Source organism: Moschus berezovskii, chromosome 16, assembly GCF_049115385.1.
Source record: "Moschus berezovskii isolate FMDL1 chromosome 16, NW_MosBer_1.0, whole genome shotgun sequence".
Lineage (NCBI taxonomy): Eukaryota > Metazoa > Chordata > Mammalia > Artiodactyla > Moschidae > Moschus > Moschus berezovskii.
The window spans coordinates 8,251,480-8,278,770 of NC_142475.1; the positions used below are offsets into that span (position 1 = coordinate 8,251,480).

The following is a 27,291-nucleotide window of genomic DNA, read 5'->3' on the forward strand; positions in this document are numbered from 1 at the left end:
ACTTTAACCACATCATCTTTTAGGATTTGAAATCGCTCAGCTGGAATTCCATTACCTCCACTAGCTTTGTTCATAGTAATGCTTCCTAAGGCCAACTTAACTTCATATTCTAGGATGTATGACTCTAGGTGAATGACTGCACCATCATGGTTATCTGGGTCACTAACACCTTTTTAGTGTAATTCTTTTTTCTGTATTCTTTCCACTTCTTAATCTCTTCTGCTTCTGTTAGGTCCTTGCTGTTTCTGTCCTTTATCATGCTCATCCATGCATGAAATGTACCTTTGATATCTGCAATTTTCTTGAAGAGATCTCTAGTCTTTCCCACTCTATTGTAATAATACAGTTTACCTTATAGGGTTGTAGAAAGTCCTCAGTAGACCTGGCACTTGGCAAATATTGAATCCACTACTTACTGTTGTTATTTCCTTCTAGTCATTTTTCTAAGCATGTATTTTTGTTTATAGTTCAGGACATCCTGTTTATTTCTCTTTTTTTTTAACATCATATTATAAGCATTTTCTTGTTCAATTTCTAATTGTGAATAGCCTTATCCTAAGTTATTGACTACATTTCTGTTTCTTACAGTAAATTTCTAGATATCTCAAGACAAATAATGACAGCCCATTTAACGTATAAGAATGCTTTAGTGGGAAATTATATATTCTGAAGTTTTAATCTTACAACCATGACCTGATGGGGAATATCAGATACCTGAATAGTATGATCATTAAACTCAGTAGGAGCTCAGTGACTATAGAGAGACAACATGCAAGGTTTTATAATCTTGGTTTTGCAACTTGGGCAACATATTTAACTTCTGTGGGCCCCTCCTGTACAATGGGGTAAAAATAGTACCTATTTCATGGGGTGTTGACAGTTAGTTTCTAATCCTGATACGTGGTAAACACTTAATGAATATTGTTAGCTCTTTATTTGTTACTGTGTTTAACACTTACAAGTTTGTTTTCATAATTAAAAATGAGAGAATAGCAGTGTTTTCAATAAGTAATATGAGGGTAAGCTGTCAAATATAAGATGGGGCAGTGCAAATACTTTTTTAGTTGAAAATGGTTTTATAGTTTCCCCCATTTTAATTATAACAAGTATTTTTTCCCGTTCTAAATTTATTATTCAAAGACAACATAAGAAGAGGCATTTGATTTGATAAACCTAATGAAGGACTTTTATAATGTTCTTAAGTGATTCAAAAGATGGAATGTGATTTTTTTCCAAGTTGTTCTTGTTAAAAGACAAACATGCTTTAAGCTTTTTTTAAGTTAAATTTAAGCTAAACACATAAACTAACCATACCAGTGTTTATAGAGTATTTTCTGTGTGCTATACAGTTTTCTAAGTTTACTGTTTATATTGTCTCGTGAAACCCTTGTAATGACCTGTGAGGAAGGTCCTGTCATTATTTCCAACTATAGAAGAAATTGAGGCAAATAGAGATTAAATAACTTGCTGAAGGTTGTAGGTCTAGGGATAAAGTTCTCTCCTGTGTAGTCTAGCTCCAAAGCCCATGCTTTAAACCATTCTACTATGTTACTTAACATTCCAACAGAAAAAGTATAAAAACTGATTAAATACAGTACCCGTATGTTTACAGTGTTTGTGTTAATCCACGAATTTGACTAATATTAAAGAATAAGTTTAAAAACTTGTATCTTTTGTGGGAATACAAGTATGCATATTTCAGTTCTTTTTTTTTTTCTATTAGTTTTTCAGTTATGGAACAAAAATATTATATCAAAATGAAGCTTTGCGGTCTAAATTCTTTCCACCTTTTCCAAAAGTGATGCTACCACCCAATAGTTTTCAAGGAAAAGTAGCATTTATTACCGGGGGAGGCACTGGCCTTGGGAAAGGAATGACAACTTTTCTGTCCAGCCTGGGAGCACAGTGTGTGATAGCCAGCCGGTAAGTGAGTCTCAGTAAGTTGCCTGGCAAGAGTCTGTTGATGGAATAAGTCTGTGCTACAATGTTGAAAACACTTTTTGCCAGATTTGTTTGATTTGCATCTTAATCTCCATGAAATATTCTTTAGATTGTTTAAGTCTCCTTGGGAAAAGTCAGTTATCATTTGTGATGATGGAAGTAATGACTGATGATGGAACTGATAATACACTTCACAAATTCAGTGACAGGATTTTTTCTGTGTATGAAGTAATAAAGTACTGTGTTGAGGCTCCTTTGTTTTCAGTGAGAGTGATTATAATTACTGAGTCAGTAGATAGTTAACCTTGCACCAGGATAATGGATAGAATGCTTCCATTTCCTGTAAGATGGGCAAATATTTCAAAACACCTGTTGTGATGAATATAGGAAGGGGGAGGCCTTGTGGAAAGAATTTATTTAGGCATGTCCTGGTATCTTATAGCTATTCAAGTTAGAAGTTTAGAGACTGGCCAAAAAATCTATCCCTTCTTTCAGTTTGGAATACTGTAAAATTTTTAGATAGACTAAGTAATAGTCTGAATGATAAGTCACTGTGTAATTTATAAGGGCCCAAAGGAATTTCTTTCAGATGTTTCTTTTAATGCAAATTGACCAGAACATTTTTTTTATGTTCCAATGTTTTTACGGGTGTTAATATATTATTTTCTTTGTAATACTATGTGATTTACATTGCTATTTTGTGTGTTTTTTTCTGAAGAGTGTAAGATTCTGAATACATCTAGGTTGTCCAAATCCATCAATTTGGTATAAAATCTGGTAACATAGATTTTATATATAACATAGATTTTTAAAAATAATTTAACCTAAGCTTACATTCTAAAGGAGATTAATCCTGGGTGTTCATTGGAAGGACTGATGCTGAAGCTGAAATTCCAGTACTTTGGCCACCTCATGCGACGAGTTGACACACTGGAAAAGTCTCTGATGCTGGGAAGGATTGGGGGCGGGAGGAGAAGGGGACGACAGAGAATGAGATGGCTGGATGGCATCACCGACTCGATGGACATGAGTTTGAGTGAATCCCGGGAGCTGGTGATGGACAGGGAGGCCTGGCGTGCTGCAATTCATGGGGTCGCAAAGAGTCGGACACGACTGAGCGACTGAACTGAACTGAAGCTTACATCATTCCAGGAATGCATTTTCCTTCTAAAGAATGCCTGGGCAAGAAAACACATAGAAAAGAATATAATTAAGGAAATAATTTAAAATTTGACTGGCTTAAAAGTAATTCTATCAATGTCAGATATATGAAAATTGCTTAAATTTAACTTCTGGAAAATAAACGCACTCAAACTAACTTGTTTATAGATTTAGCTTTTCTATTGTCCTCAAAATACATGACTTTAAGCTGTAAATTCTCTTTCTTAATTTATGAAATTAAAAAGAAAAATATAACATGAAGTTATTTCAGAACTCATGCAAAGTACCATGTGTTTATTTCTAGAAAAATTGATGTTTTGAAAGCAACTGCAGAAGAGATATCTTCTCAAACTGGAAATAAGGTACATTAAAAAGTTATTTAAATCAGATTTAGGAATTATAACATGCTTAAGTAAGTAACTCATGCTTAGGGATTAAGAAGTCTGAAAAAATAGTAGAATTCTTTTTTTCTTTTTGTTATTTTGCAGGTTCATGCCATTCAGTGTGATGTGAGGGACCCTGATATGGTGCAAAACGCTGTGTCAGAAACGATCAAAGTCATCGGACATCCTGATGTGAGTGTGGTGGCGATGAGACGACAGTGTGAGGTGTCTGATGTTGACAGCACCCGCCACGGTGCATTAATGACAGAGAATGTTGATGCTGAGTCAGTGCTGTGTTAAGAAGCCCCTGTTTTCCTTTGCTAGCAAACAGCCAGCTCTTTTTGCTAGGGAGCAGAGTAGGTAGACTGCTTTTCTATTTCCTTTCAGGAGTACTTTAAAAATACATTTATAATCATATACAACAAGCTTTATTTCACTTTATTTAATAAGATTATGAAATAAGAGTAGGTATCCAATAGCACAATATTTAGTTTAAATGATTCATGCTCTTTGCTTTTCTTTATAATTTTGGATTATCTCTGTCCATGGAGGAGAATAATACAAACAAGGAAACCTACAAAAAAGCTCCAGATTTCTCCTTATGAGACCTGAGGTATACATGGATGTTTTGCTTTTGTTTGGTTCACATATTGGAAAGAAGCCATTTCTCCAGTAGTCTCAAAGAGAGCACTTTTCTATGTTAAAGATATTTTTGGACAAATCAATATCTACTATAGAACTAAGTGGAATTTTTATTGTTATTGAAGAAGCAGGTCATCAACCAAGAATTTCATTAGGTAAATTAAGCCAAAATGATACCAGAAATTAAAGGTACTTTAATTGAGATTCCTTGAAATAAATAATCACATCCTAGACATGCTTAATCTATATGTATATTTTTAGTAATAGACTCTACCCTAATTTTGAGACAGGGATTAGAATTCCAAAATTTGGTAAATAATAGGAAATTTTCAAAGGCTCACAGAAGGTAAAACTGAACCAGATCTCATGGTATTGTTTCATAACAGACTATGAACTTTAGCTTTACTCTATTATTTGGATAAGTTTCAGAAATAAAAGCCCTTTAGGAAAAATATTCTTCCTCATCTAAGTTTCTATAACTTGCCTTATTCACTTATTAGATTGTGATAAACAATGCAGCAGGGAATTTTATTTCTCCCTCCGAACGACTCTCTCCTAATGCTTGGAAGACAATAACTGACATAGTTCTAAATGGCACAGCCTTTGTGACCCTAGCCATTGGGAAGGAACTAATCAAAGCACAGAAAGGTATGTTTATTTATTCTTCACATATTACTTGGATCCTACTGTGTGCAGGTTCTGTGCTAAGCCCTGGGATGCTTAATGATGCAATGTCTGTACTTGTACAGTCAGTTCAGTCACTCAGTCGTGTCCGACTCTGCGACTCCATGGACTACACCGCACCAGACTTCCCTGTCCATCACCAACTCCTGGAGTTCACTCAAACTCATGTCCATTGAGTCAGTGATGCCATCCAACCATCTCATCCTCTGTCGTCCCCTTCTCCTCCTGCCCTCAATCTTTCCCAGCGTCAGGGTCTTTTCCAGTGATTCAGCTCTTCGCATCAGGTGGCCAAAGTATTGGAGTTTCAGCTTCAGCATCAGTCCTTCCAATGAACACCCAGGACTGATCTCCTTTAGGATGGACTGGTTGGATCTCCTTGCAGTCCAAGGGACTCTCAAGAGTCTTCTCCAGCACCACAGTTCAAGAGCATCAGTTCTTCGGCGCTCAGCTTTCTTTATAGTCCACCTCTCACATCCATACACGACTACAGGAAAAACCAGTATGTCTAGAATCAGTGTGCAGTTATTCACTTAACACTTACTGATGACTTTTACCATACCCTGTGTAGGGTACCATACCCTGTGCTGCATGCCCAAATGACAGAGGTGAATAAGACACTGTCCCTGGTCAGGCTGTGGGTGGGACTTGAAGGGTGCAGGTATTTTCTCAGAGAGGTGATAGAGTATTCTGAACCAGGACAAGGAGGAAGTATCCTTGTGTTATTTAAAGGATGTCCTTTGGGGCTTGAGGGGAATGGCATGGAGCTGATCAGTTTCCTTCTGTTGGTTCAAAGCTTTTGTCTCATTAGATTCAATTTCTTCTTCTGTACAGTGTGGATAATTCTCAAATCAGCTTGAGAAAGGGTGTAGGAGCAGACAGATGGATTCTAGAGGGGCATTAGCTTTTTTCTACACGTGTGCTAACAAGTTCCATCTTTTCCCCGTTCTCTTATTGAAGTTGAAACCCTATGTTTCAATTCCTATTATAGCAAAGCGAATATGATTGAGATGGGGAACTTGCTTTTTTAAGAGGGGTGACTGAGTGGGGAGACAGAGCAGTGTGGGCCGCCTTCTCCCTCCCAGGATCCTTGTCTCCTTCTGTATCTCTTCCCACGTGTCCTCTCTCGGGTGAATTTGAGAATCATCCGCACTGTGTCTGATCTCTCTCCGCGCCTCTTACTCGTTTCTCTGCTTCTCTCCGTACGTCTGTCTCTCTCACTCTCCAACAACTCTTCAGCTTTGTTTCTCTGTTTATTTCTTCATCTCGGTCTCTCTCATCACTTGGTATTTCCCTGTCTTGTCTGTTTTATCTCATCCCCTGCCCGTCTTTGTTAGTCTTGATTTCTATCTGACTCTCCTTTCTTTTCTCATTATTGTCTTTCATTGTAATATAGACTTTGATCTATTTTTACTCGTCACATTGGATTAAAATTAAAATTCTATGGACTTCATTAAAATTATATTAGCTCAGGCTTCTTAAAAGATGGAGCCAGTTTTTTTCTGCCAAAATTCCTGTCATTTATAGATGCTGTAACTTGACAGTTTTCAGTTCAGTTCAGTTCAGTCACTCAGTCGTGTCCGACTCTTTGTGACTGCATGGACTGCAGCACGCCAGGCCTCCCTGTCCATCACCAACTACCGGAGTTTACTCAAACTCATGTCCATTGAGTTGGTGATACCATCCAAGCATCTCATCCTCTGTCACCCCCTTCTCCTCCTGCCTTCAATCTTTCCCAGCTTTGGAGTCTTTTCAGATGAGTCAGTCCTTCACATCAGGTGGCCAAAGTATTGGAGTTTCAGCTTCAGCATCAATCCTTCCAGTGAACACCCAGGGCTGATCTCCTTCAAGATGAACTGGTTGGATCTCCTTGCACTCCAAGGGACTCTCAAGAGTCTTCTCCAGCACCACAGTTCAAAAGCATAAATTCTTTGGCGTTCAGCTTTCTTTATAGTCCAACTCTCACATCCATACATGACTACTGGAAAAACTATAGCCTTGACTAGACGGACCTTTGTTGACAAAGTAATGTCTCTGCTTTTTAATATGCTGTCTAGGTTGGCCATAACTTTCCTTCCAAGGAGTAAGCACCTTTTAATTTCATGGCTGCAGTCACCATCTGCAGTGATTTTGGAGCCCAAAAAAATAAAGTCTGACACTGTTTCCACTGTTTCCCATCTATTTGCCATGAAGTGATGGGACCAGAGGCCATGATCTTTGTTTTCTGAATGTTGAGCTTTAAGCCAACCTTTTCGCCCTCCTCTTTCACTTTCATCAAGAGGCTCTTTAGTTCTTCACTTTCTGCCATAAGGGTGGTGTCATCTGCATATCTGAGGTTATTGCTATTTCTCCCGGCAATCTTGATTCCAGCTTGTGCTTCCTCCAGCCCAGCGTTTCTCATGATGTACTCTGCATATAGGTTAAATAAGCAGGGTAACAATATACACCTTGACGTACTCCTTTTCCTATTTGGAACCAGTCTGTTGTTACATTTTGCTCTACCATTTTATTATTGATTTGTGGAAATTTTTCATAGACTCTGTACTGAGTACTTTGTGAGATACAGTGTGTATTTAGAATATCTCCTCCTAGTCTGCTGTTGTTCCGTCACTAAATTGTGTCTGACACTTTGTGACCCCTTGAACTGCAGAATGCCAGGCTTCCCTGACCCTCACTATCTCCTGGAGTTTGCTCAAAGTCATGTCCATTGAGTCAGTGATACCATCCAACTGTCTCATCCTCTGTCACCCCCTTCTCCTTTTGCCCTCAGTCTTTGCATCAGGGTCTTTTCCAATGAGTCAGCTCTTCACATTAGGTGACCAAAGTACTGTCGCTTCAGCTTCATCATCAGTCCTTCCAATGAATATTCAGGGTTGATATCCTTTAGGATTGATTGGTTTGATCCCCTGCAGTTCAAGGGACTCTCAAGAGTCTTCTCCAACACCACAGTTCAAAAACATCAGTTCTGTGGCTCTCAGCCTTCTTTATGGTCCAACTCTTACATTTTTACATGACTACTGGAAAAACCATAGCTTTGACAATAGGGACCTTTGTTGGCAAAGTAGTGTCTCTGCTTTTTAATATGCTGTCTAGGTTTTTTCATAGCTTTTATTCCAAGCAGCAAGTATCTTTTAATTTTGTGACTGCAGTCACTGTCCACAGTGATTTTGAAGCTCAAGAAAATAAAATCTTTCACTGTTTCCAATTTTTCCCCATCTATTTGCCATGATGTGATGGGACCAGATGCCATGGTCTTCATTTTTTGAAAGTTGAGTTTTTAAGCCAGCTTTTTCACTCTCCTGTTTTACCTTCGTGAAGAAACTCTTTAGTTCCTCTTCACTTTCTACCTTTAAAGTGGTATCATCTGCATATCTGAGGTTGTTGATATTTGTCCCAGCAATCTTGATTCCAGCTTGTGAGTATACAGCCCAGCATTTTGCATGATGAACCCAGCATATAGGTTAAATAAGTAGGGTGACAATATACAGTCTTGATGTACTCCTTTCCCAATTTCAAGCCAGTCCATTGTTCCATGTCCTGTTCTAACTGCTGCTTCTGGCTCTGCATACAGGTTTCTCAGGAGACAGGTTTCTCAGGAGTCTGAGAAACCTATTTCTATCTCTTTCAGAATTTCAGAATTTTCCAGTTTGTCGTGATCCACACAAAGGTGTTAGCATATTCAGTGAAGCAAAAGTAGATGATTTTTGGAATTTTCTGGCTTTTTCTATGATTCAAAGGATCATAGACCTTTTCTAGGTAATAACAGAAGTAATGATAAAGGAGTAGGTTATCTGGTCTCTAGAGGTTGTAGTTTTTACCAAATATAGTACATTTGCAATCTTTATTTCTCCAAATGATTTTTCTGTTCCTTTATTCTGGGACTTCAATTATATATTGTTAACATGCTAGATACTTCCACAGCTTATTGACGTTCTGCCTTTTTTTCCCTCAATTTTTATACCTTCTTTGTTCTTTATTTTGCATGCTTGATATTTGTGGTGTCTTCAAGAGCATGGATCTTTTCTTCTGCAACTAAGACCATTTATTTGATTTTTCATTCCATTTTTCATTTTTCATTAGTAGTTCTGTTTGGTTCTACTCTTGTATTTCTAATTATACTCATGTTTTCCTTGAAATATTTTAGAATACTTACAATATCTTTTTTTCTTCCATCTTTTGTTTTTTTAAACAAAGATGATATTTGTAATGATAAAAGGTACACAAAGGAGATAGACATCATAAACCATTACACATCGAATAACAGAGAATGAAAGATACATAAAGCAAAGATGAGAAGAAATGTAAGGGAAAAGGGAAAAATATATAATCATAGTGAGACATATTAATATATCTCTGAGAATATTTTATCAATTGCAGAAAAAATAAGAATAGATGTGTCTTGAATGATGTCATTAATAATTAAAATATAATAGTTTTATATTTATATTAATCTCATATCCTACACAACTATATTTAAAATTTTGTATCTCATTTGTTATTTGGTTTCCATAGGACATTTAGAAAAACTGACAAAAAGGTAAACATTACTAAATTTAAAGAAGTAGAATTCTTTTCTTGTATAGAGAATTCTTCTTTATACATATACACATATATTATTTTGGAAACTATTTTCCATTATAAGTTATAATAAGATATTGACTTTGTTCCCTGTGCTATATAGTAAACCTTTGTTGCTTGTTGCACATCTGTTTTTAAAATTAGAAATCTAGCATTCTATTCATACTAAGTCAATCATAAATTTTTTAGTTAGGCAAAAATTCATAAATCTTCAAAAATATATATATTATACATATTATATGTGAAGTGAAAGTCACTCAGTTGTGTTCGGCTCTTTGTGACCCCATGGACTATATAATCCATGGGATTCTCCAGGCCAGAATACTGGAGTAGGTAGCCTTTCCCTTCTCCAAGGGATCTTCCTGACCCAGGAATTGAACCAGGGTCTCCTGCATTGCAGGTGGATTCTTCACCAACTGAGCTATCAGGGAAGCCCTATATTATATATATGTGTGTGTGTGTGTGTGTGTGTGTGTGTGTGTGTATACAAAAGATTTTCTACTATGCTTGTTAAAGGCTTGAGAAAGAACAGAAAAAAAAGAGGAGGTAGAGAAATTGGAAAACATAAACTAAATGAAATGGGAGCACTGAATGTAAAATAGAAAATGTGAAACAAACTAGATAAAAGTGAAAGATCCTCATAGGGTCCAGTTGTTTTTAAACATGGCTGCTCATTAGAAACATGTCTGAAACTCTGGCAAAAAAAAAGTAACACCTGGACATTTGTATTTTTCAAAGAATTCCAAGTTAATACTGATATGCATCTGGATTTTTAAAAATGATTACAGGTTTTTCTATTAAATGCTACTTTTGGTGATACAGATTTCTATTTTCTGTTGACCGGTCGTGATGCAATGGTACTAAGTGAGTAGTGGTTACATAATCACAACAGTAGAAGTTACTGATCAGTTTTCACAATCAATAGCCAGACAAAAAATGAAAGATAATTACTGTTGCAAGCCATAATGGCAACATGGTTAACCTAACAGTATAAAATAATTACATACAGTTTGGGGATCAAGCAGAGTGGTGTGTTAAGTGGAAGTGCCCATGTGCACATATTTTCATCTGCTCAGCTAGTCTGTGTCTTTTGGTTGGAACATTTAATCCATTTACATTTAAGTTAATTATCAATATATATGACCCTATTACTGTTTTCTTGTTTTGGGTTTATTTTCTGTAGGTAGATCTTTTCCTTCTCTTGTTTTCTGCCTAGACAAGTTCCTGTAGCATTTGTTGTCAAGTTGATTTGGTGGTGCTGAGTTCTCTTAACTTTTGCTTGTCTGGAAAGCTTCTGATTTCTCCATCAAACCCGAAGGAGAGTTTTGCTTGGTAGAGTATTCTTGATTGTAGCTGCTTCCCTTTCATCACTTTAAATATATCATGCCACTCTCTTCTGGTCTACAAGTTGAGTTAAGAAATCAGCTGATAGCCTAATGGGAGTTCCCTTGTAGGTTATTTGTCATTTCCCCCTTGTTGCTTTTAACATTTTATCTCTGTCTTTGATTTTTGTCAGTTTGATTACTATGTGTCTTGGTGTGTTCCTCCTGGGTTTTATCCTGCCTGGGACTTTCTGTGCTTCCTGGACTTGGTTGACTATTTCCTTTCCCATGTTAGAGAAGTTTTCAACTATTAGCTCTTCAGATATTTTCTTAGATCCTTTCTCTCTCTCTTCTTCTTCTTCTTCTGCTGCTGCTGCTGCTGCTAAGTCACTTCAATTGTGTCCGACTCTGTGTGACCCCATAGACGGAAGCCCACCAGGCTCCCCCGCCCCTGGGATTCTCCAGGCGAGAACACTGACCCCTGTAATGCGAGTGTTGGTGTGTTTAATGTTGTCCTAGAGGTCTCTTAGGCAGTCTTCATTTCTTTTCGTTCTATTTTCTATATTCTGTTCTGTGGCAGTGATTTCCACCATTCTGTCCTCCAGGTCACTTATCTGTTCTTCAGCCTCGGTTAGTCTGCTGTGGACTCCTTCTAGTGTATTATTCATCTCTGTTTGTTTTTTAGTTCTTGTAGGTCTTCCATTCTTTTTCCGAGATTCTGAATCATATTCACTATCATTCCGAATTCTTTTTCTGAGAGGTTACCTACCTCCACTTCATTTAGTTGTTTTTCTGGGGTCTGATGTTGTCCCTTCATCTGGGACACAACTTCCTGCTTTTTCATGCTGGTTAACTTTCTGTAATGTGGCTTTGTTTTAGCCACTGTGGGACTGTGGTTCTTCTTGCTTCCTCTGTCTTCCCACTGATGGAGGAGGCTAAGAGTCTTGTGTAAGCTTCCTGATGGGAGGGACTGGTGGTGGGAAAAACTGATCTTGCTCTAGTGGGCAGAGCCTTGCTCAGAACACCTTTAATTCAATTATCTGCTGATGGGTGGGTTGTGTCCCCTCCTTGGTATTGTTTTGGCCTGAACCAACCTAGCCCTTGGGTCTATGGGCTCTTGGTCTGGTTACTGGTGACCTTCAGGAGGGTTCACATCAAGGGGGACCTTCGGAGACTGCCGCTGCCTCTTTGCCACCTCCTGTAGTGAGTTTCTGCTGACCCACACCCGCACAGGAGACCCTCCAACACAAGCAGGTAGTTTTGCCTTGGTCTCCTGTGGGGATGGTTACTGCTGCTTTTCTCTGAGTCTTGGTTCACACAAGATTTTGTTTGTGACCTTCAAGACTGGAGTCTCCATTTCCCCCAGTCCTGTGGAAGTCTTATAATCAGATCCCACTGGCCTTCAAGGTCAGATTCCCTGGGGATTCCCAGTCCCTTTGTTGGATCCCCAGGTGGGAAGCCTGACGTGGGATTTGGACCCATCCCTGCAGTGGGAGAACTTCTTTGGTATTATTTTTCTCCAGTTTCTGGGTTGCCCATCCAGTGGGGTTGGGATTTTATTTTATCATGATTGTGCCCCTCCTACCATCTCCCTGCAGCGTCTTCTTTGTCTGTGGACAAAGAAGATACTTTGGAGTATCTTTTTTTGGTGGGTTCCAGTGTCCTCCTATTGATGCTTATGCAACAGCTAGTTGGGATTATGGTGGTCTCGCAGGAGGAGACGAGTGTACACACTTCTATTCTGACGTCTTGAACGGAAGTCTTTTTTACTCTTTTTAAAAAAATTGTGAAGTATAGTTGATTTAAAATGTTATGTTAGTTTCAGGTGTATAACACAGTGATTCAATATTTTTATGGATTATCCTCCATTTAAAGTTACTACAAAATAACGGCTGTGTTTTTCTGTGCTGTGTGTCCTTGTTGCTTATATTATACACAGTGGTTTGTGTCTCAATCCTGTATTCCTATCTCACCACTCCCTTCTGTTTTCACCTCACTGGTGACCACTAGTTTGGTCTCTATATCCATGGGCCTGCTTCTGTTTTGTTATATATATTCACTTATTTTAGATTTTGGAGAAGGAAATGGCAACCCACTCCAGGATTCTTGCCTGGAAAATTCCATGGACAAGGGAGCCTGGTGGGCATCAGTCCGTGGGGTCGCAGAGAGTCAGACATGACCGACTGCACAGTATGGTACATTTTAGAGTTTAGGTTCCAAATACATGCGATAACATACAGCGTTTGTCTTTCTCTGACTTATTTCCTTAAGCGTGATACTCTTTCGGACCATTCATTTTGTTGCAGATGTTGCAATTTCATTCTTTTTTGCAGCTGAGTGATATTCCATTGTGTATATATACATCACATTTTCTTTATCCATTCATCTGTTGATGGACGCTGAAGATTGCTTCCATATCTTGGCAACTGTAAATAATGCCACTGGGAACATTGGGGTGCAGGTATCTTTTCTGATTAGTATATTCCTTTTCTTCATTCATTTCTTTCCAGCAATGGAATTACTGGATCATGTGGTAATTTTACTTTTGATTTTTTGAGGACTCCATTCTGTTTTCACTAATGGCTGCCCCAATTTACAGTCCCATCAACAACATATTGGGATTCCCTTTTCTCTACATCCTCGCCAACATTTGTTATTTGTAGGCTTTTGTGATAGTCATTCTGACAGGTGTGAGGTGATATCTCATTGTGGTTTTGATTTGTATTTCTCTGATGATTAGTAATGTTGAGCATTTTTCTTATGCCTGCTGGACATTGGTATATCTTCTTTGGAAATAGATTATTCAGGTCTTTTGCCTGTTCTTTAATTGAGCTGTTTGGTTTATTTAATATTGAGTTGTATATGTTATTTACATATTTTGGTTATTAGCCCCTTATTGATTATCTTATTTGTCAGTATTTTTTCCCATTTAGTAGGTTTTTTTTCATTTTGTTCATGGTTTTCTTTGTTGTACAAAAGCTTTTAAGTTTAATTATGTCCCATTTGTTAATTTTTGCCTTTATTCTTTTGTCTAAGGAAACAGATCTAAAAAAAAATTGCTATGATTTATGTCAGAGAGTGTTCTGCCTTATTCTCTTCTTGGACTATTATAGTTTTAAGTCTTATATTTAGGCCTTTAATTCATTTTTGGTTTATTTTTGTATACAATATGAGGATATGTTCTAATCTTTTTTTTTTACACGTAGCTTTTCAGTGTACAATATCATCTGAAAGGTCTTCATCTGCTGATTCTATCTTTTGTGTCATTTCTGGGAGACTTTCCATTATCTAACTTTTTTTCCTGATTGTTTCTGCGTCTTTTCATGTGCAGTAATTTTTGGTTGCATGCTATAAATTTTATGTCATTGAGGTGTGTGCAAATGTGTGTATGTATGTGGTGTGTCCACATACGTGTATGCATTTTCATTTCCTTTTGAATTAAAAGCTTGTGGATCAGGTCGATTAGTTCAGTGTTCACTTTTAAGCTTTATTTGGGTGAGTCTAGAGTGGATATTACTTTGGGCTAATTAAATCCTCCTACTTTGGCCACCCAATATGAAGAGGCAACTCATTGGATAAGACCCTGATGGTGGGAAGGATTGCAGGCAGGAGGAGAAGAGGGCAACAGAGAATGAGATGGTTGGATGGTGTCACTGACTCAATGGACATGAATTTGAGCAGACTCTAGCAGTTGGTAAAGGACAGGGAAGCCTGGGGTGCTGCAGTCCATGAGGTTGCAAAGAGTCGGACACAACTTAGCAGCTGAAAAACAAACACCCTCCTACTGATGCACAGCCCTTCTGAACTTTCCACTGGAAGCCCTGATATTCATCAAGGCTACTTGGACTCACTTATCTCCCAGCCCTATGTGTACTGTGGGAATTGTTCAGCTTATGACTGCCAGGTAGCTACTCTTTGCCTGGCCTTATGGACTCTTATCCTAACAAGTACATTTTGGTGTCTGACCAGAGTCAAGGATAGACTCTGCAGATTTATGAGGCTCTATCTTTACATACTTTTCTCTTTGGGGTAAATCTCCTCACAAATTCAAACTTCCTCATTCTCCCCAAACTCCAGTCTGTCTCCTAAACACAGTGATAATGCTATATTTTACTGTTTTCCCACTCCTTATGCCACAGTCTGGAGAAGGCAATGGCAACCCACTCCAGTACTCTTGCCTGGAAAATCCCATGGACGGAGGAGCCTGGTGGGCTGCAGTACATGGGGTCGGGAAGAGTCAGACACAACTGAGCGACTTCACTTTCACTTCTCACTTTCATGCATTGGAGAAGGAAATGGCAACCCACTCCAGTGTTCTTGCCTGGAGAATCCCAGGGACGGGGGAGCCTGGTGGGTTGCTGTCCATGGGGTCGCACAGAGTCAGACACGACTGAAGCGACTTAGCAGCAGCAGCATGCCACCGTCTATATGACATATGTATATAGGATATATACTATATAGACTGTAATATACACTATAATATGTATATATATATGGAGTACATACTGTAGTATATGTTTAGTACCTTTATGTAAAATGTGATCTTAGGGCTCATTTCATTTGTTTTTCTTCTCTCAGGAATTGCTGTCTTCCCTGCCTGCTAAACAGTATCTGAAAACAGTTGTATCGTATATTTGCTACAGTTTCTTTATGTTTACAGGAGGAAGACAAGTCCATGGTGCTGAAGGCAGAAGTCCCTGCTAATTTAGTTTTAGTTCTGATATATTCTTGTTTAAATGGGTAGATAGCTAATGGAAATCCTATCCAACCGATTACACAGGGCCTCTGAGATTGAGCCTAGGTATTGACTCGGCTGGTATAGAATTTTGATTAAGATTGGGCCATCCTGAATAACAGCAAGATTACTAGCAAAGAAAGATGAGACAATTTTATTAGATTACCGTTTCATTAATTTAGCCTTAGTAAAGTTTTAAAAAATTCTTTAGTTTTTGTTATACCCTCTTGAATCAGATCCCGTTATTTTAAATAATGTTTTCCTGATGTGAATTGGTTTAGCTGTATTGTTAATTACTGTATAATTTAAAAATATTAGGAGCATCATTTCTTGCTATTACAACCATCTATGCTGAGACTGGATCAGGTTTTGTAGTACCAAGTGCTTCCGCCAAGGCAGGAGTGGAGGCCTTGAACAAGTGAGTACTATCTTGTTAATCTTATATTACTGTGTATATAGTAATCTAATAAGTACTATCAGGTTAATCTTGTCCCTGAAGATGATGTGCTTTGAAAGCCTATGTAACTAAATTCCTGCTTTCTTGTTTCTTTCCAGAGAAAACTAAACAATGACTAATTTGGATTTAGTCTCCTGATGCCAGGAGACATCGAATCTCCTGAATAGGTCTTATTTTTCTATAGCTGCACTGTCCACTAGCATTCTCTGTAGTGATTGAACTATTCTGTAGACCTGTACTATCCAGTAGCTACAAGCAGCCATTGAACCCTTGCTGTGGTTACTGTGACTGGGAAACTAATTCCTACTGAGTTTTAATCACTTATCCAGTATGACTGTATTATAAAGTTTGAGAAAAGGACTGACAGGAACTTAGACTGCAGTGTCCATGTATCTCTACTTGTGCCCCCTCTGACCTCCCTTAAATATGCTCTCACCCTTTTTTGTAATTGCTGTACTATTGTACAGGATTAATGGAACTAGCATAGACAGTGCCCACTTGTCAGGTCTTTCGGCTTTTTCTCAGCGGTATATGATTGCTTTTTGAATTTGTTCCCCATTGGACTTCCCCCAATGTCTTTGTTTTAATGTAAGCTCTTATCATTGCTTTTCTTTCTTATTGTAATAGCCCCATAATATGTTTCTCTGCTGCCAGTTTATTTTTTATTCACGTTCCCACCAGACTCATCTTTTTAACAATGTATGTCTGCTTGTTATAATCCCCTAGCTAAAAACCTTATATCATTTTTCTATCCATCTTTGGAATAAAAACCAAAACTCAGTATGATATTCTAAACAGACTTGCCTCTGGCCTTTCTTTATTCATTGGCTTGTTAGAGCAATATTTATTGTGTACCTTTTGTGTACATGGCACTTCTACTAGGTAGAGGGATATGGTAGTAATGGAAATAGAACAATCCTCATTCTCACCTGAGCCTGTATTCTTTTACCATTTTTCCTCTGCTTTAATCACTGTTATTTCTGTGCTCTATACTTAAACACATCACGCACTTTCATATATCTTTGCCTAGATTGTGCTGTTGTTAGAATTTGTTATAATAGATTTCACCTCCCTTCAGGGCTCTCATATCACCTCTTCTGGGATATTTTTTTCTCATTTCTTGGAGTAACAGGCAAGCTTGGCCTTGGAGCACGGAATGAAGCAGGGCAAAGGCTAAAAGAGTTTTGTCAAGAGAACGCACTGGTCATAGCAAACACCCTCTTCCAACAACACAAGAGAAGACTATACACATGGACATCACCAGATGGTCAACACCGATATCAGATTGATTATATTCTTTGCAGCCAAAGATGGAGAAGCTCTATTCTGTTAGCAAAAAAAAAGACCTGGAGCTGACTGTGGCTCAGATCATCAGCTCCTTATTGCAAAATTCAAACTTAAATTGAAGAAAGTAGGGAAAACCACTACGCCATTCAGGTATGACCTAAATCAAATCCCTTATGATTATACAGTGGAGGTGACGAATAGATTTAAGGGACTAGATCTGATAGAGTGTCTGAAGAACTGTGGACAGAGGTTCATAACATTGTACATGATGAAGTGACCAAAACCATCCCCCAAGAAAAGAAATGCAAGAAGGCAAAATGGTTGTCTGAGGAGGGCTTATAAATAGCTGAAGAAAGAAGAGAAGCAAAAAGCAAGGCAGAAGGGGAAGGATACACCCAACGGAATGCAGAGTTCTAGAGAAGAGCACGGAAAGATAAGGTGGTCTTCTTAAATGAACAATGCAAAGAAGTAGATGAGGAAAGCAATAGAATGGAAGTGACTAGAGATCTCCTCCAGAAAATTGGAGGTATCAAGGGAACATTTCATGTTAGGTTGGGCACGACAAATAATGGAAACAGTGAGGACCTAGGAGCAGCAGGAGAGACTAAGAAGAGGGAGAGGGAACACACAGGAGAACCGTACAAAAAGGGTCTTGATGGCTGCGATAACCACGATGGTGTCACTCACGTAGAGCCACATATCCTGGAGTGTGAAGTCAAATGGGCCTTAGGAAGTATTCCCATGAACAAAGCTGGTGGAAGCAATGGGATTCCAGCTGAACTATTTCAAATCTTTAAAGTTGAAGTTGTTAAAGCACCACGCTCAATATATCAACAAATATGGAAAACTTAGCAGTGGCCACAGAACTGGAAAAGGTCAGTTTTCATTCCAAACCCAAAGAAGGGTGATGCCAAAGAATGCTCAAATTACCGCACAATTGCACTCATTTCACATGGTAGTAAGTGATGCTCAAAATCCTTCAAGCCAGGCTTCAGCAGTACATGAACTGAGAATTTCCAGATGTACAAGCTGGGTTTAGAAAAGGCAGAGCAACCAGAGATCAAACTGACAGCATTCGATGGATCATAGAGAAAGCAAGGGAGTTCCAGGAAAATGTCTGCTGTATTGTCTGTGCTAAAGCGTTTGACTGTGTGGATCACAACAAACTGTGGAAAATTCTTAAAGAGATGGGGATACCAGACCACCTTACTTGTCTCCTGAGAAACCTGTATGAGGGTCAAGAACCAACAGTTAGAACCGGACATGGAACAAGTACCTGGTTTACAATTGGAAAAGGAGCACGACAAGGCTGTATATTGTCATCCTGTTTATTTAACTTCAATGCAGAGTACTCATGCAAAATGCCCAGACAGGATGAATCAGAAGCTGGAATCAAGATTGCTGAAAGAAATAACAACAGTCTCAGATATGCAGATGATACCACTCTAATGGTAGAAAGTGAAAACGAACTAAAGAGCCTCTTGATGAGGGTGAAAGAGGAGAATGAAAAAGCTGTCTTGAAATTCAACGTTCAATAAACAAAGATCATGGCATCCGGTCCCATCACTTCATGACAAATAGGGAAAATTGGAAGCTGTGACAGATTTTATTTTCTTGGGTTCCAAAATCATTGCAGATGGTGACTGCAGGCACAAAATTAAAAGACGCTTGCTCCTTGGAAGGAAAGCTATGTCAGATTTAGACAATGTATTAAAAAGCAAAGACATCACTTAGGTCCATATAGAAAAACTATGGTTTTTCCAGTAGTCATGTACAGATGTGAGAGTTGGACCATAAAGAAGGCTGAGCACTAAAGAATTGATGCTTTCAAACTGTGGTGCTGGAGAAGACTCATGAGAGTCTCTTGTACTGTGTGCAGATCGAACCAGTCATTCCTAAAGATAATCAACCCATTCATTGGAAGGACTGATTTTGAAGCTGAAACTCCAATACTTTGGTCACCTGATGGGAAGAGCTGACTCATTGGAAGATACTGATGCTGGGGAAGATTGACAGCAAAAGGAGAAGAGGGTGGCAGAGGATGAGATGGTTGGATGGCATCACCGACTCAATGGACATAAATTTGAGCAAACTCCAAGAGATAGTAAAGGGCAGGGAAGTCTGGCGTTTCAAAGAGTTTCAAAGAGTCAGACAGGACTTAGCAACTGAACAACAATAACCCTTTGCACCTTTAAAATTTTATTCTAATCTAATGAGAAGAGTAACACATTAAAAAATGCTATCTTGTGTTGTAGATTCTAAAATGAAGGTGCACAGAGAAGGGCATTGTAGACCATTTTTAATATATTATTAAAGTTATATAACTTCCCCAATAGGATCTGTGTACTGTGAGAGAAGAAAACAGATCTTATTCATCTTGCTCATTGTTCAGCGAGATCTGGTACATAACCAATGCTCAGTTCCTGCTGAACTACATAATTCTCTTTTTTGAGTAGTTTTAACTAGTCCATTCTAAAGGAGATCAGTCCTGGGTGTTCACTGGAGGGACTGATGCTGAAGCTGAAACTCCAATACTTTGGCCACCTCATGCGACGAGTTGACTCACTGGAAAAGACTCTGATGCTGGGAAGGATTGGGGGCGGGAGGAGACGGGGACGACAGAGAATGAGATGGCTGGATGGCATCACCGACTCGATGGACATGAGTTTGAGTGAACTCCGGGAGTTGGTGATGGACAGGGAGGCCTGGCGTGCTGTGATTCATGGGGTCGCAAAGAGTCAGACACGACTGAGCGACTGAACTGAACTGAACTGAAGGTACTTTTTGGAGAAGGAAATGGCAGCCCGCTCCAGTACTCTTGCCTGGAAAATCCCATGGACAGAGAAGACTGGTAGGCTACAGTCCACGGGGTCGCAAAGAATCAGACAAGACTGAGCGACTTCACTTCACTGAGGTACTTTTTAACATGTAAACTAATAATACACATTTGTTTGGGAGACAAAATTGTACTTTACTCAGCAGTTTAAACTTAGTCTGAATAGAGATAATTACCGTTTTTAAGGTCAAATGATACTGGAAATAAGAGCTTAGAACTTGACTATTTTGACACCATTTGTACAATATCTGTATTTGTTTCATCGAGATCTTATTAGATATTTCAATTTCGTGTTCTTTAAGGGCCATGATCCTGTGCTGCTTTTTGATATTATATTACTACGCAGTGAGTCGCACATAGCAGATGCTCAGTAAATGTGCATGTCCTTCCCCAGCGTGAGTTCTCATCAGCCCGCTTCCGTTCCTTGCAGCCCACGGTCATACCAGATGAGGTCTTTTAGATCCTGGAGACTGCGTGTCGTTATGCCTTCGTCCTTTACTCCCGCTGGCCCACGAACCTCGACAGTCTTCTTTTCTCCAGCCTCCCTTCCAGTATCTTCCTTCCTCTTCTCTTTCCCCTCTACTCCCACAAAAGCCTCCTAATCCTTCTTCAAGTGTCAGCTCAACTATCGCCTCCTGAAGGAAGCCTTCCCTCTTACTCCTGGTGGAGATGGGTACTTCTCCCTCTGAGTAATACTGGCACGTATTGCACAGTTTCCATCTTTTACTCGATGAAGGCACTTGTAATGTTGCAGACGCTGTGATCTAATGTACTATAAGTAAAGTTGCATTGACCTTTATAAGTGCAGGACTGAACTCCAGAAAATGTGAGGAAGAGACTTGATTCTCTCAGTTCTTTATGCTAAATAATGATACCCTCTTTAAATATGTATACTGATATTGGTCTTCATACTAAAATGCGAATGGTAGGTAGTCTAGCTTAGTGCTTAGGACACTGAAATATGAATGTTATATAATACAGAGGAGTGTGATTAAGGGCACAAGCTCTTGCGCTAGACTGCTAGAAGTTGAAGACTAACTAGCCATATGACCCAGAGCAAATGATTTATTTTCGCTGTGCCTCAGTTTCCTTGTCTGTAACGTAGGGAATAATAGTAGTACTTACCTACTGCAGCTGTAGTCTCCGGCATGTAGTAAGCACGTAGTAAGTCTTGGTTAATAGCATTTGTAATCAATAGTATATTTTTGAAATTGGTACTGTTTGTTTGAATTTTTAGGTCTCTTGCAGCTGAATGGGGTAAATATGGAATGAGATTCAATGTGATTCAACCGGGGCCTATAAAAACCAAAGTAAGTTTTGGGTTGCTTATGATCACATTTTGAGTGATTAAGGAGTGGACGATTAATAGATACATTCTGAAATATGCAGCATTTTCCAAGGATACCGGAGTTTGGAGCCCTGGTAGAAGGGAAGAGGGTTTTGCTATTATGGGGGTAGGAGGAGACGGGGACGACAGAGAATGAGATGGCTGGATGGCATCACCGACTCGATGGACATGAGTTTGAGTGAACTCCAGGAGTTGGTGATGGACAGGGAGGCCTGGCGTGCTGTGATTCATGGGGTTGCAGAGAGTCGGACACGACTGAGCGACTGAACTGAACTGAACTGAACAGGTTCTTACTTTGATGTCTTTTTTTTTAAAATCATGGAAGTGTAACTGTATTTTAAATTTAAGAGATACTTTCTAAATTTATCATATAAGCTTGGTTTTATATGTAGAAAATAGGTAGCATTTTCTTCGAGTCCTATCTGTGCCTTTTCACTTTAAACACTCAGTTATGTATGTCATCTAATTCCCATGTCTCTGGGATTAAAAATTCTGATGGCATGCATTTTACCTGTAATCAGATATTCATTGCAATTCATAATTATCGCTTATACTGTTACAGACATTGCTCAAAAAGTTCACAGATTCTCTGTTCTCTCACATTATCCCAAATAACTTCATTCTCATATCTTTTTCTTTTCATGTAAAGCAGGAATTTTTAATCCCATCTGGAATGTTGCTTTGAAGGCCCAGGTGGAATTTGCTAACTTTAACTATTTAATAAACTGAGGGGGTTTCCTTGGTGCCTCAAATGGTAAAGAATCCGCCTGCAATGCAGGAGACCTGGGCTTGATCCCTGGATCAGGAAGATCCTCTGGAGAAGGGAATGGCTACCCACTCCATTATTGTTATATACAGGGAAAATAATGCTAAGGAACATTTGCCTTATAGGTGGTTCTGGTTTGTTAAGTATTAACATGAAGATGGTTGTCTTAATTAAGTGGTTTGAGGGGTGGAAAATAGAAAAACTGCCTAGGTGAAAACTTGACTGAATATCTTATTTGTTTGGCACTTAAATTATAAAAAATGATAAAATTAATGGAAAAATAATTCAAATGCACATATTAAAATACTTGATTCAGAGTATCACTGCGTTAAGCACTGTCTGAAAAGGACTAAACAGTCATCAAAACTTCATCCTAGGATGAATATCTAGGAAAGGTCATCTGCATTTTATTATTTATTTAACATATATTTACTGAGTGCCTTCTGTGTACAAAGGTGCCAAGAAAGATACAAAAACAGTTGTGACAAAATGCTTGCCATCAAGGAGCTTTAGTCTAGCAGTCTAGGTATGAGTTTTATGCAAATGACAAGCATATAATTTTAAAGGAATTAAAAGAAAAGTGAAGTATGGAAACTCTGTAGCTAGCACTGATAGAACCAGGTTTGAGACCTTTGTCTATGATTTTCTTTATACCTGTGATGCTAAAGCTGAAACTCCAATATTTTGGCCACCTCATGCGACGAGTTGACTCACTGGAAAAGACTCTGATGCTGAGAAGGATTGGGGGTGGGAGGAGAAGGGGACGACAGAGAATGAGATGGCTGGATGGCATCACCGACTCAATGGACATGAGTTTGAGTGAACTCTGGGAGTTGGTGATGGACAGGGAGGCCTGGCATGCTGTGATTCATGGGGTCACAGAGAGTCAGTCACGACTGAGCGACTGAACTGAACTGAACTGAGGGAAAGCTGAAGGGCTCACAAAGAGCCTGTGTGTGCTTGCTCTGTCTCACGTCTGTGTTACTGAAAAGAATTGTCACCTAGACTTCCAGGCACTAGTAGAGGAAAAGTCAATGATTTTTATTAATCAATGTGCATGTATACTTTGGGCCTCCCAGCTGGCGCCACTGGTAAAAAACCCACCTGCCAATGCAGGAGACATAAGAGATGTGGGTTCGATCCCTAGGTTGAGAAGATCCCCTGGAGGAGGGCATGGCATCCCACTCCAATATTCTTGCCTGGAGAATCCCCATGGACAGAGGAGCCAGGCAGGCTACAGTCCATGGGGTCACAGAGAGTCAGACACGACTGAGCAAACTGTCACACACTCAAGAGCACACACGTGCACACTTTATCTTGGTCTGCTCCTTTTCATCATTAACAGAAGGCAGAAATTATTTGGCAGATTTTGTTATGTTTTTTCTCTCTCTGGGACCTACTTGAATTGATATTACTACATACTTGTTTTCTTCCTTTCCTATGATTTTGAGGGAAAAAAGAAGGAAAGGGAATTTACTCTTAAATATTTTCTACTTGGGTCATTTTTCTGTGTTAAATCAAATGACAGTAGCCCCCTTACTTCTGTTACACTAAACTTGTACATATTTCAGAGTATTTTTGTATACATTTTCTCATTTCTCAGGCAACAATTTTGTGAGATAGCTCAGTCAGACATCCTCATTTTACTTATGAAGAAACTAATATAGAAAGGTTATATGTTCTAGTGGGTTTTTAAGGGTCAATATTAGGCAAAATGAATATGGAAGAATTTGGCAAAACTTTTTGCTTATAGAAGAGTAATATATGAACAGGCTGCCTTAGTAACAGTCCATTTATTGCAAATTTATTTCTTAAATAGGATTTTTTTTGTGTTTTGTTTATTTTTAAAAAGAAACCTAACTATTTTCTTAACTTCTAAGGGTGCATTTAGCCGTCTTGACCCAACCGGAGCATTTGAAAAAGAAATGATTGACAGAATTCCCTGTGGTCGGCTGGGAACCGTGGAAGAACTTGCAAATCTTGCTGCTTTTCTTTGTAGTGATTATGCTTCTTGGATTAATGGAGCTGTAAGCATGGTTTTCTCTCTCAACACTTCTGGGAGGTGGATTTGGGGTGGGGAGGTGGATTGTAGAACCAATCCTGACGATGTTGAATGTAAATATGATTTAAATTATGATTTAAATTATTTAATTAGCTATATTTAGTATGTTATTTATAATATAGAAATACTAATATAGTTTAAGCTTATGGAGTTGATTCATTAATAAATTAATTTTATTAAATGCAAATAACTCTGATAGACATGCCTTTAAGCTGATCTTTAAGATTGGGTAGAATTTGAAATCATAGAAATGATGGAGAGAGGGTTTTTAAGAGAGTAAATCAATTTAGGTTTAATCGTCAGTTTTGTCTTTAAAACTTGTGCTTGGATTGAAAGTGTCAAAGAGATATTCCAACCAGTTAGGCGGGAGAAGTGGCTAATGGTTCAGAAAACTTTTTAAAAGAAGTTAATTTAACAGCTTTTATTATGATTTTTTAGGTAATTAGATTTGATGGTGGAGAGGAAGTACTTATTTCAGGGGAATTCAACAGTCTGAGGAAGGTAATGCCATTTTGTGAATATAATACAATATTAACAGTGAGGATCCTAAGCTTTAAAAACACACAGGAACCACATTAAACTGACTTTCTTTTTGCGTAGGTCACCAAGGATCAGTGGGACATTATAGAAGGTCTCATCAGGAAGACCAAAGGCTCCTGAGACTACTCTGGCCTCATCCTGGTTATAATGGGAATTATGCAGACCATCTATAATGATTTGAATATTGTCAGGTGTAATCAATTGTTATTTAGCATGCATTACTGGAATGCATATTATATGCTAGGCCAATGGTAGGTAGATCTTGTACTTTAAAAGATGAATAAGATGGGATATTGTCTCTTCAAATAATTTTAAAAAAATAAAAACAGGAAAGTGAAAGGCTATTAATAGAACTGAAAAGTGCTTAGAAGTGCAGAGAAAGGGACAGATATTTGTAAGTGGAGAAAATCAGGAGAAACTTAATGGTGGAAGTAGCATTTGAGTTACATGTTAAAACTATGTCTTTGGTGACAGTGTCTAAAAGAAAACAGAGGATTTACAATAAATCTAATAATGGACTCTGTCTTTTCATTTTATTGTACTTATGAATTGTCTTCTTTAACTCAGTATTAATTCAGTTTTAACTCAGTATTAACTCAGTTAACTTAGTATTAATTCAAACAAGTTTTTGCCAGGACCTATTTTATAACCAGAAGTTTTATTTGGCAGTAAGAATAAAACATGAATAATCTACAGCATTTGCACTCTTAAAACTCATTATCTAACAGGATAGATAAACTTATAAATAATTATTTATGATTCATTGTGATAAATATTCCAGCAGTGTTATGGAGGGGGCAGTAATTCATTCTGTTTCTAGAGTTTAGAGAAATTGACACCTAGTAGATAGCATTTCATCTCAGCATTTAAAGTATATATTCTCTGTGACTTACGATTACCAGAAGGGAAGGATGGGGTGGGGAGGAATAGACTGGGAGTTTGGGATTGACATGTATACACTGCAATATTTAGGATGGATAGCACAGGGAACTCTGCTCAATATTCTGTAATAACCTAAATGAGAAAAGAATTTGGAAAAGAATAGAAAAAAAAATTTTTTAATAAAATGCTTGTTTTGAAAAAAATAAAATCAGTAGAATAGGAAATGCTAAAAACAAATAAAGTGTGTATTCTCTGTGTAGAAAAGATGAACAAAGTTATAAAAACTTTTCATGTATAATTTCATTATTCCATATTTAATTTGACTAATTTGTCATCCTGGGAATCAAATAACAAAAAATCCACAGTTTCAAGTCTATATAGATATAATTTTGAGTTTATATTTTAAAAAAGTGCTTTCATTATTGTTGTTTAGTCATTAAGTCATGACCGACTCTTTTGTGACTCCATAGACTGAGTAGCCCTCCAAACTCCCCATCCACGAGATCCCCCAGGCAAGAATCCTGGAGTGGGTTGCCATTTAGGAATCATTGATTATATGCTCACTAGACTGACTTTCCCATTGCCTAAGTTACTAAGAGAGGGCACCAGGAGCTTCCATCTTACCTCCTGCAAATGAATCTAGTTTTCCTGTTTGAACTTATACACTATAAGCCTGATATACAAATCCTTATTACATTGACAGTTAATTATATGCATTAATTACATTAAATTGTGTGCATAAATGGTTTAGAATGAGTATCCTTTACATGTATGATAATTTTGCCTTTCACTGGGGTCCCATACCTATCTCCATTTACCTTTAAAAATAACCATTTCCTCTCTTCTATCCACATCTTTCTTCTTTATTTTTAAATTATCAATAATTATGGTGTAGGAAAAAAGTGACAGTAGTTACATAAATGACCTTTTGTAAGTTTCATCTCTGAGTTTCTTCATGATAAAATTCAAAATTGCAATATCTGCTTCACAGGGTTGTTATGAGGATTAAGTGAGATAACCAAAAACACCATGTTAAGCATCAAGCACACAAATGAAAGACAAGGCCCTTCTGTTTTTCTGCTCTTTGATTTTTAAGAAATTATTGTCATAGAAAATGTGAGAAAAGAATAACAAATTTGAAAGCTAACTTCCTAAAGAAAACTTCTGTTAACATGTTGGTATATTTATTTTCAACTTTTTGCCTTTTTTCATTTAATCTTTATTTTTTATGAAAGTAATTTGTTTATATAATTTATATAGGAAGGAGTACACTGAAATCCCTGCTCCAAAGCTGTCTTCCCATGTAACTATCTTCAGTTCTTTTAATTTTTTTTTCTGGAATATACATGGGATTGCAAAGAGTCGGACATGACTGAATGACTAACATATTTTGGGCTTCCCTTGTGGCCCAGCTGGTAAAGAACCCACCTGCAATGCAGGAGACCCCAGTTTGATTCCTGGTTTGGGAAGATCCCCTGAAGAAGGGAAAGGCTACCCACTCCAATATTCTGGCCTGGAGAATTCCATGGATTGTATAGTCCATGGGATCACAAAGAGTTGGACATGACTGAGCAACTTTCACTTCTGCTTCATTGAGTATGCTAAAGCCTTCGAATGTGGGGATCACAACAAACTGTGGAAAATTCTTCAAGAGGGGAATCCCAGACCAC

At 38.2% G+C, this 27,291-nt stretch overlaps 1 protein-coding gene across 2 annotated transcripts in view; it reads left to right on the forward strand.

Moving 5' to 3' along the window:
- Positions 1 to 25,257, forward strand: part of DECR1 (2,4-dienoyl-CoA reductase 1) — a 47,307-nt gene extending 22,050 nt beyond the window's left edge. For both annotated transcript variants that reach the window (XM_055432593.2, XM_055432594.2), the window contains exons 2-10: positions 1,724 to 1,923; positions 3,407 to 3,464; positions 3,591 to 3,677; positions 4,628 to 4,775; positions 15,762 to 15,861; positions 21,261 to 21,333; positions 24,018 to 24,164; positions 24,638 to 24,700; positions 24,800 to 25,257. In XM_055432593.2, the coding sequence (XP_055288568.1) occupies positions 1,724 to 1,923; positions 3,407 to 3,464; positions 3,591 to 3,677; positions 4,628 to 4,775; positions 15,762 to 15,861; positions 21,261 to 21,333; positions 24,018 to 24,164; positions 24,638 to 24,700; positions 24,800 to 24,859 (936 nt within the window). In that variant the 3' untranslated portion in view covers positions 24,860 to 25,257. The remainder of the gene's footprint in view (positions 1 to 1,723; positions 1,924 to 3,406; positions 3,465 to 3,590; positions 3,678 to 4,627; positions 4,776 to 15,761; positions 15,862 to 21,260; positions 21,334 to 24,017; positions 24,165 to 24,637; positions 24,701 to 24,799) is intronic.
- Positions 25,258 to 27,291: the final 2,034 nt, after the last annotated feature.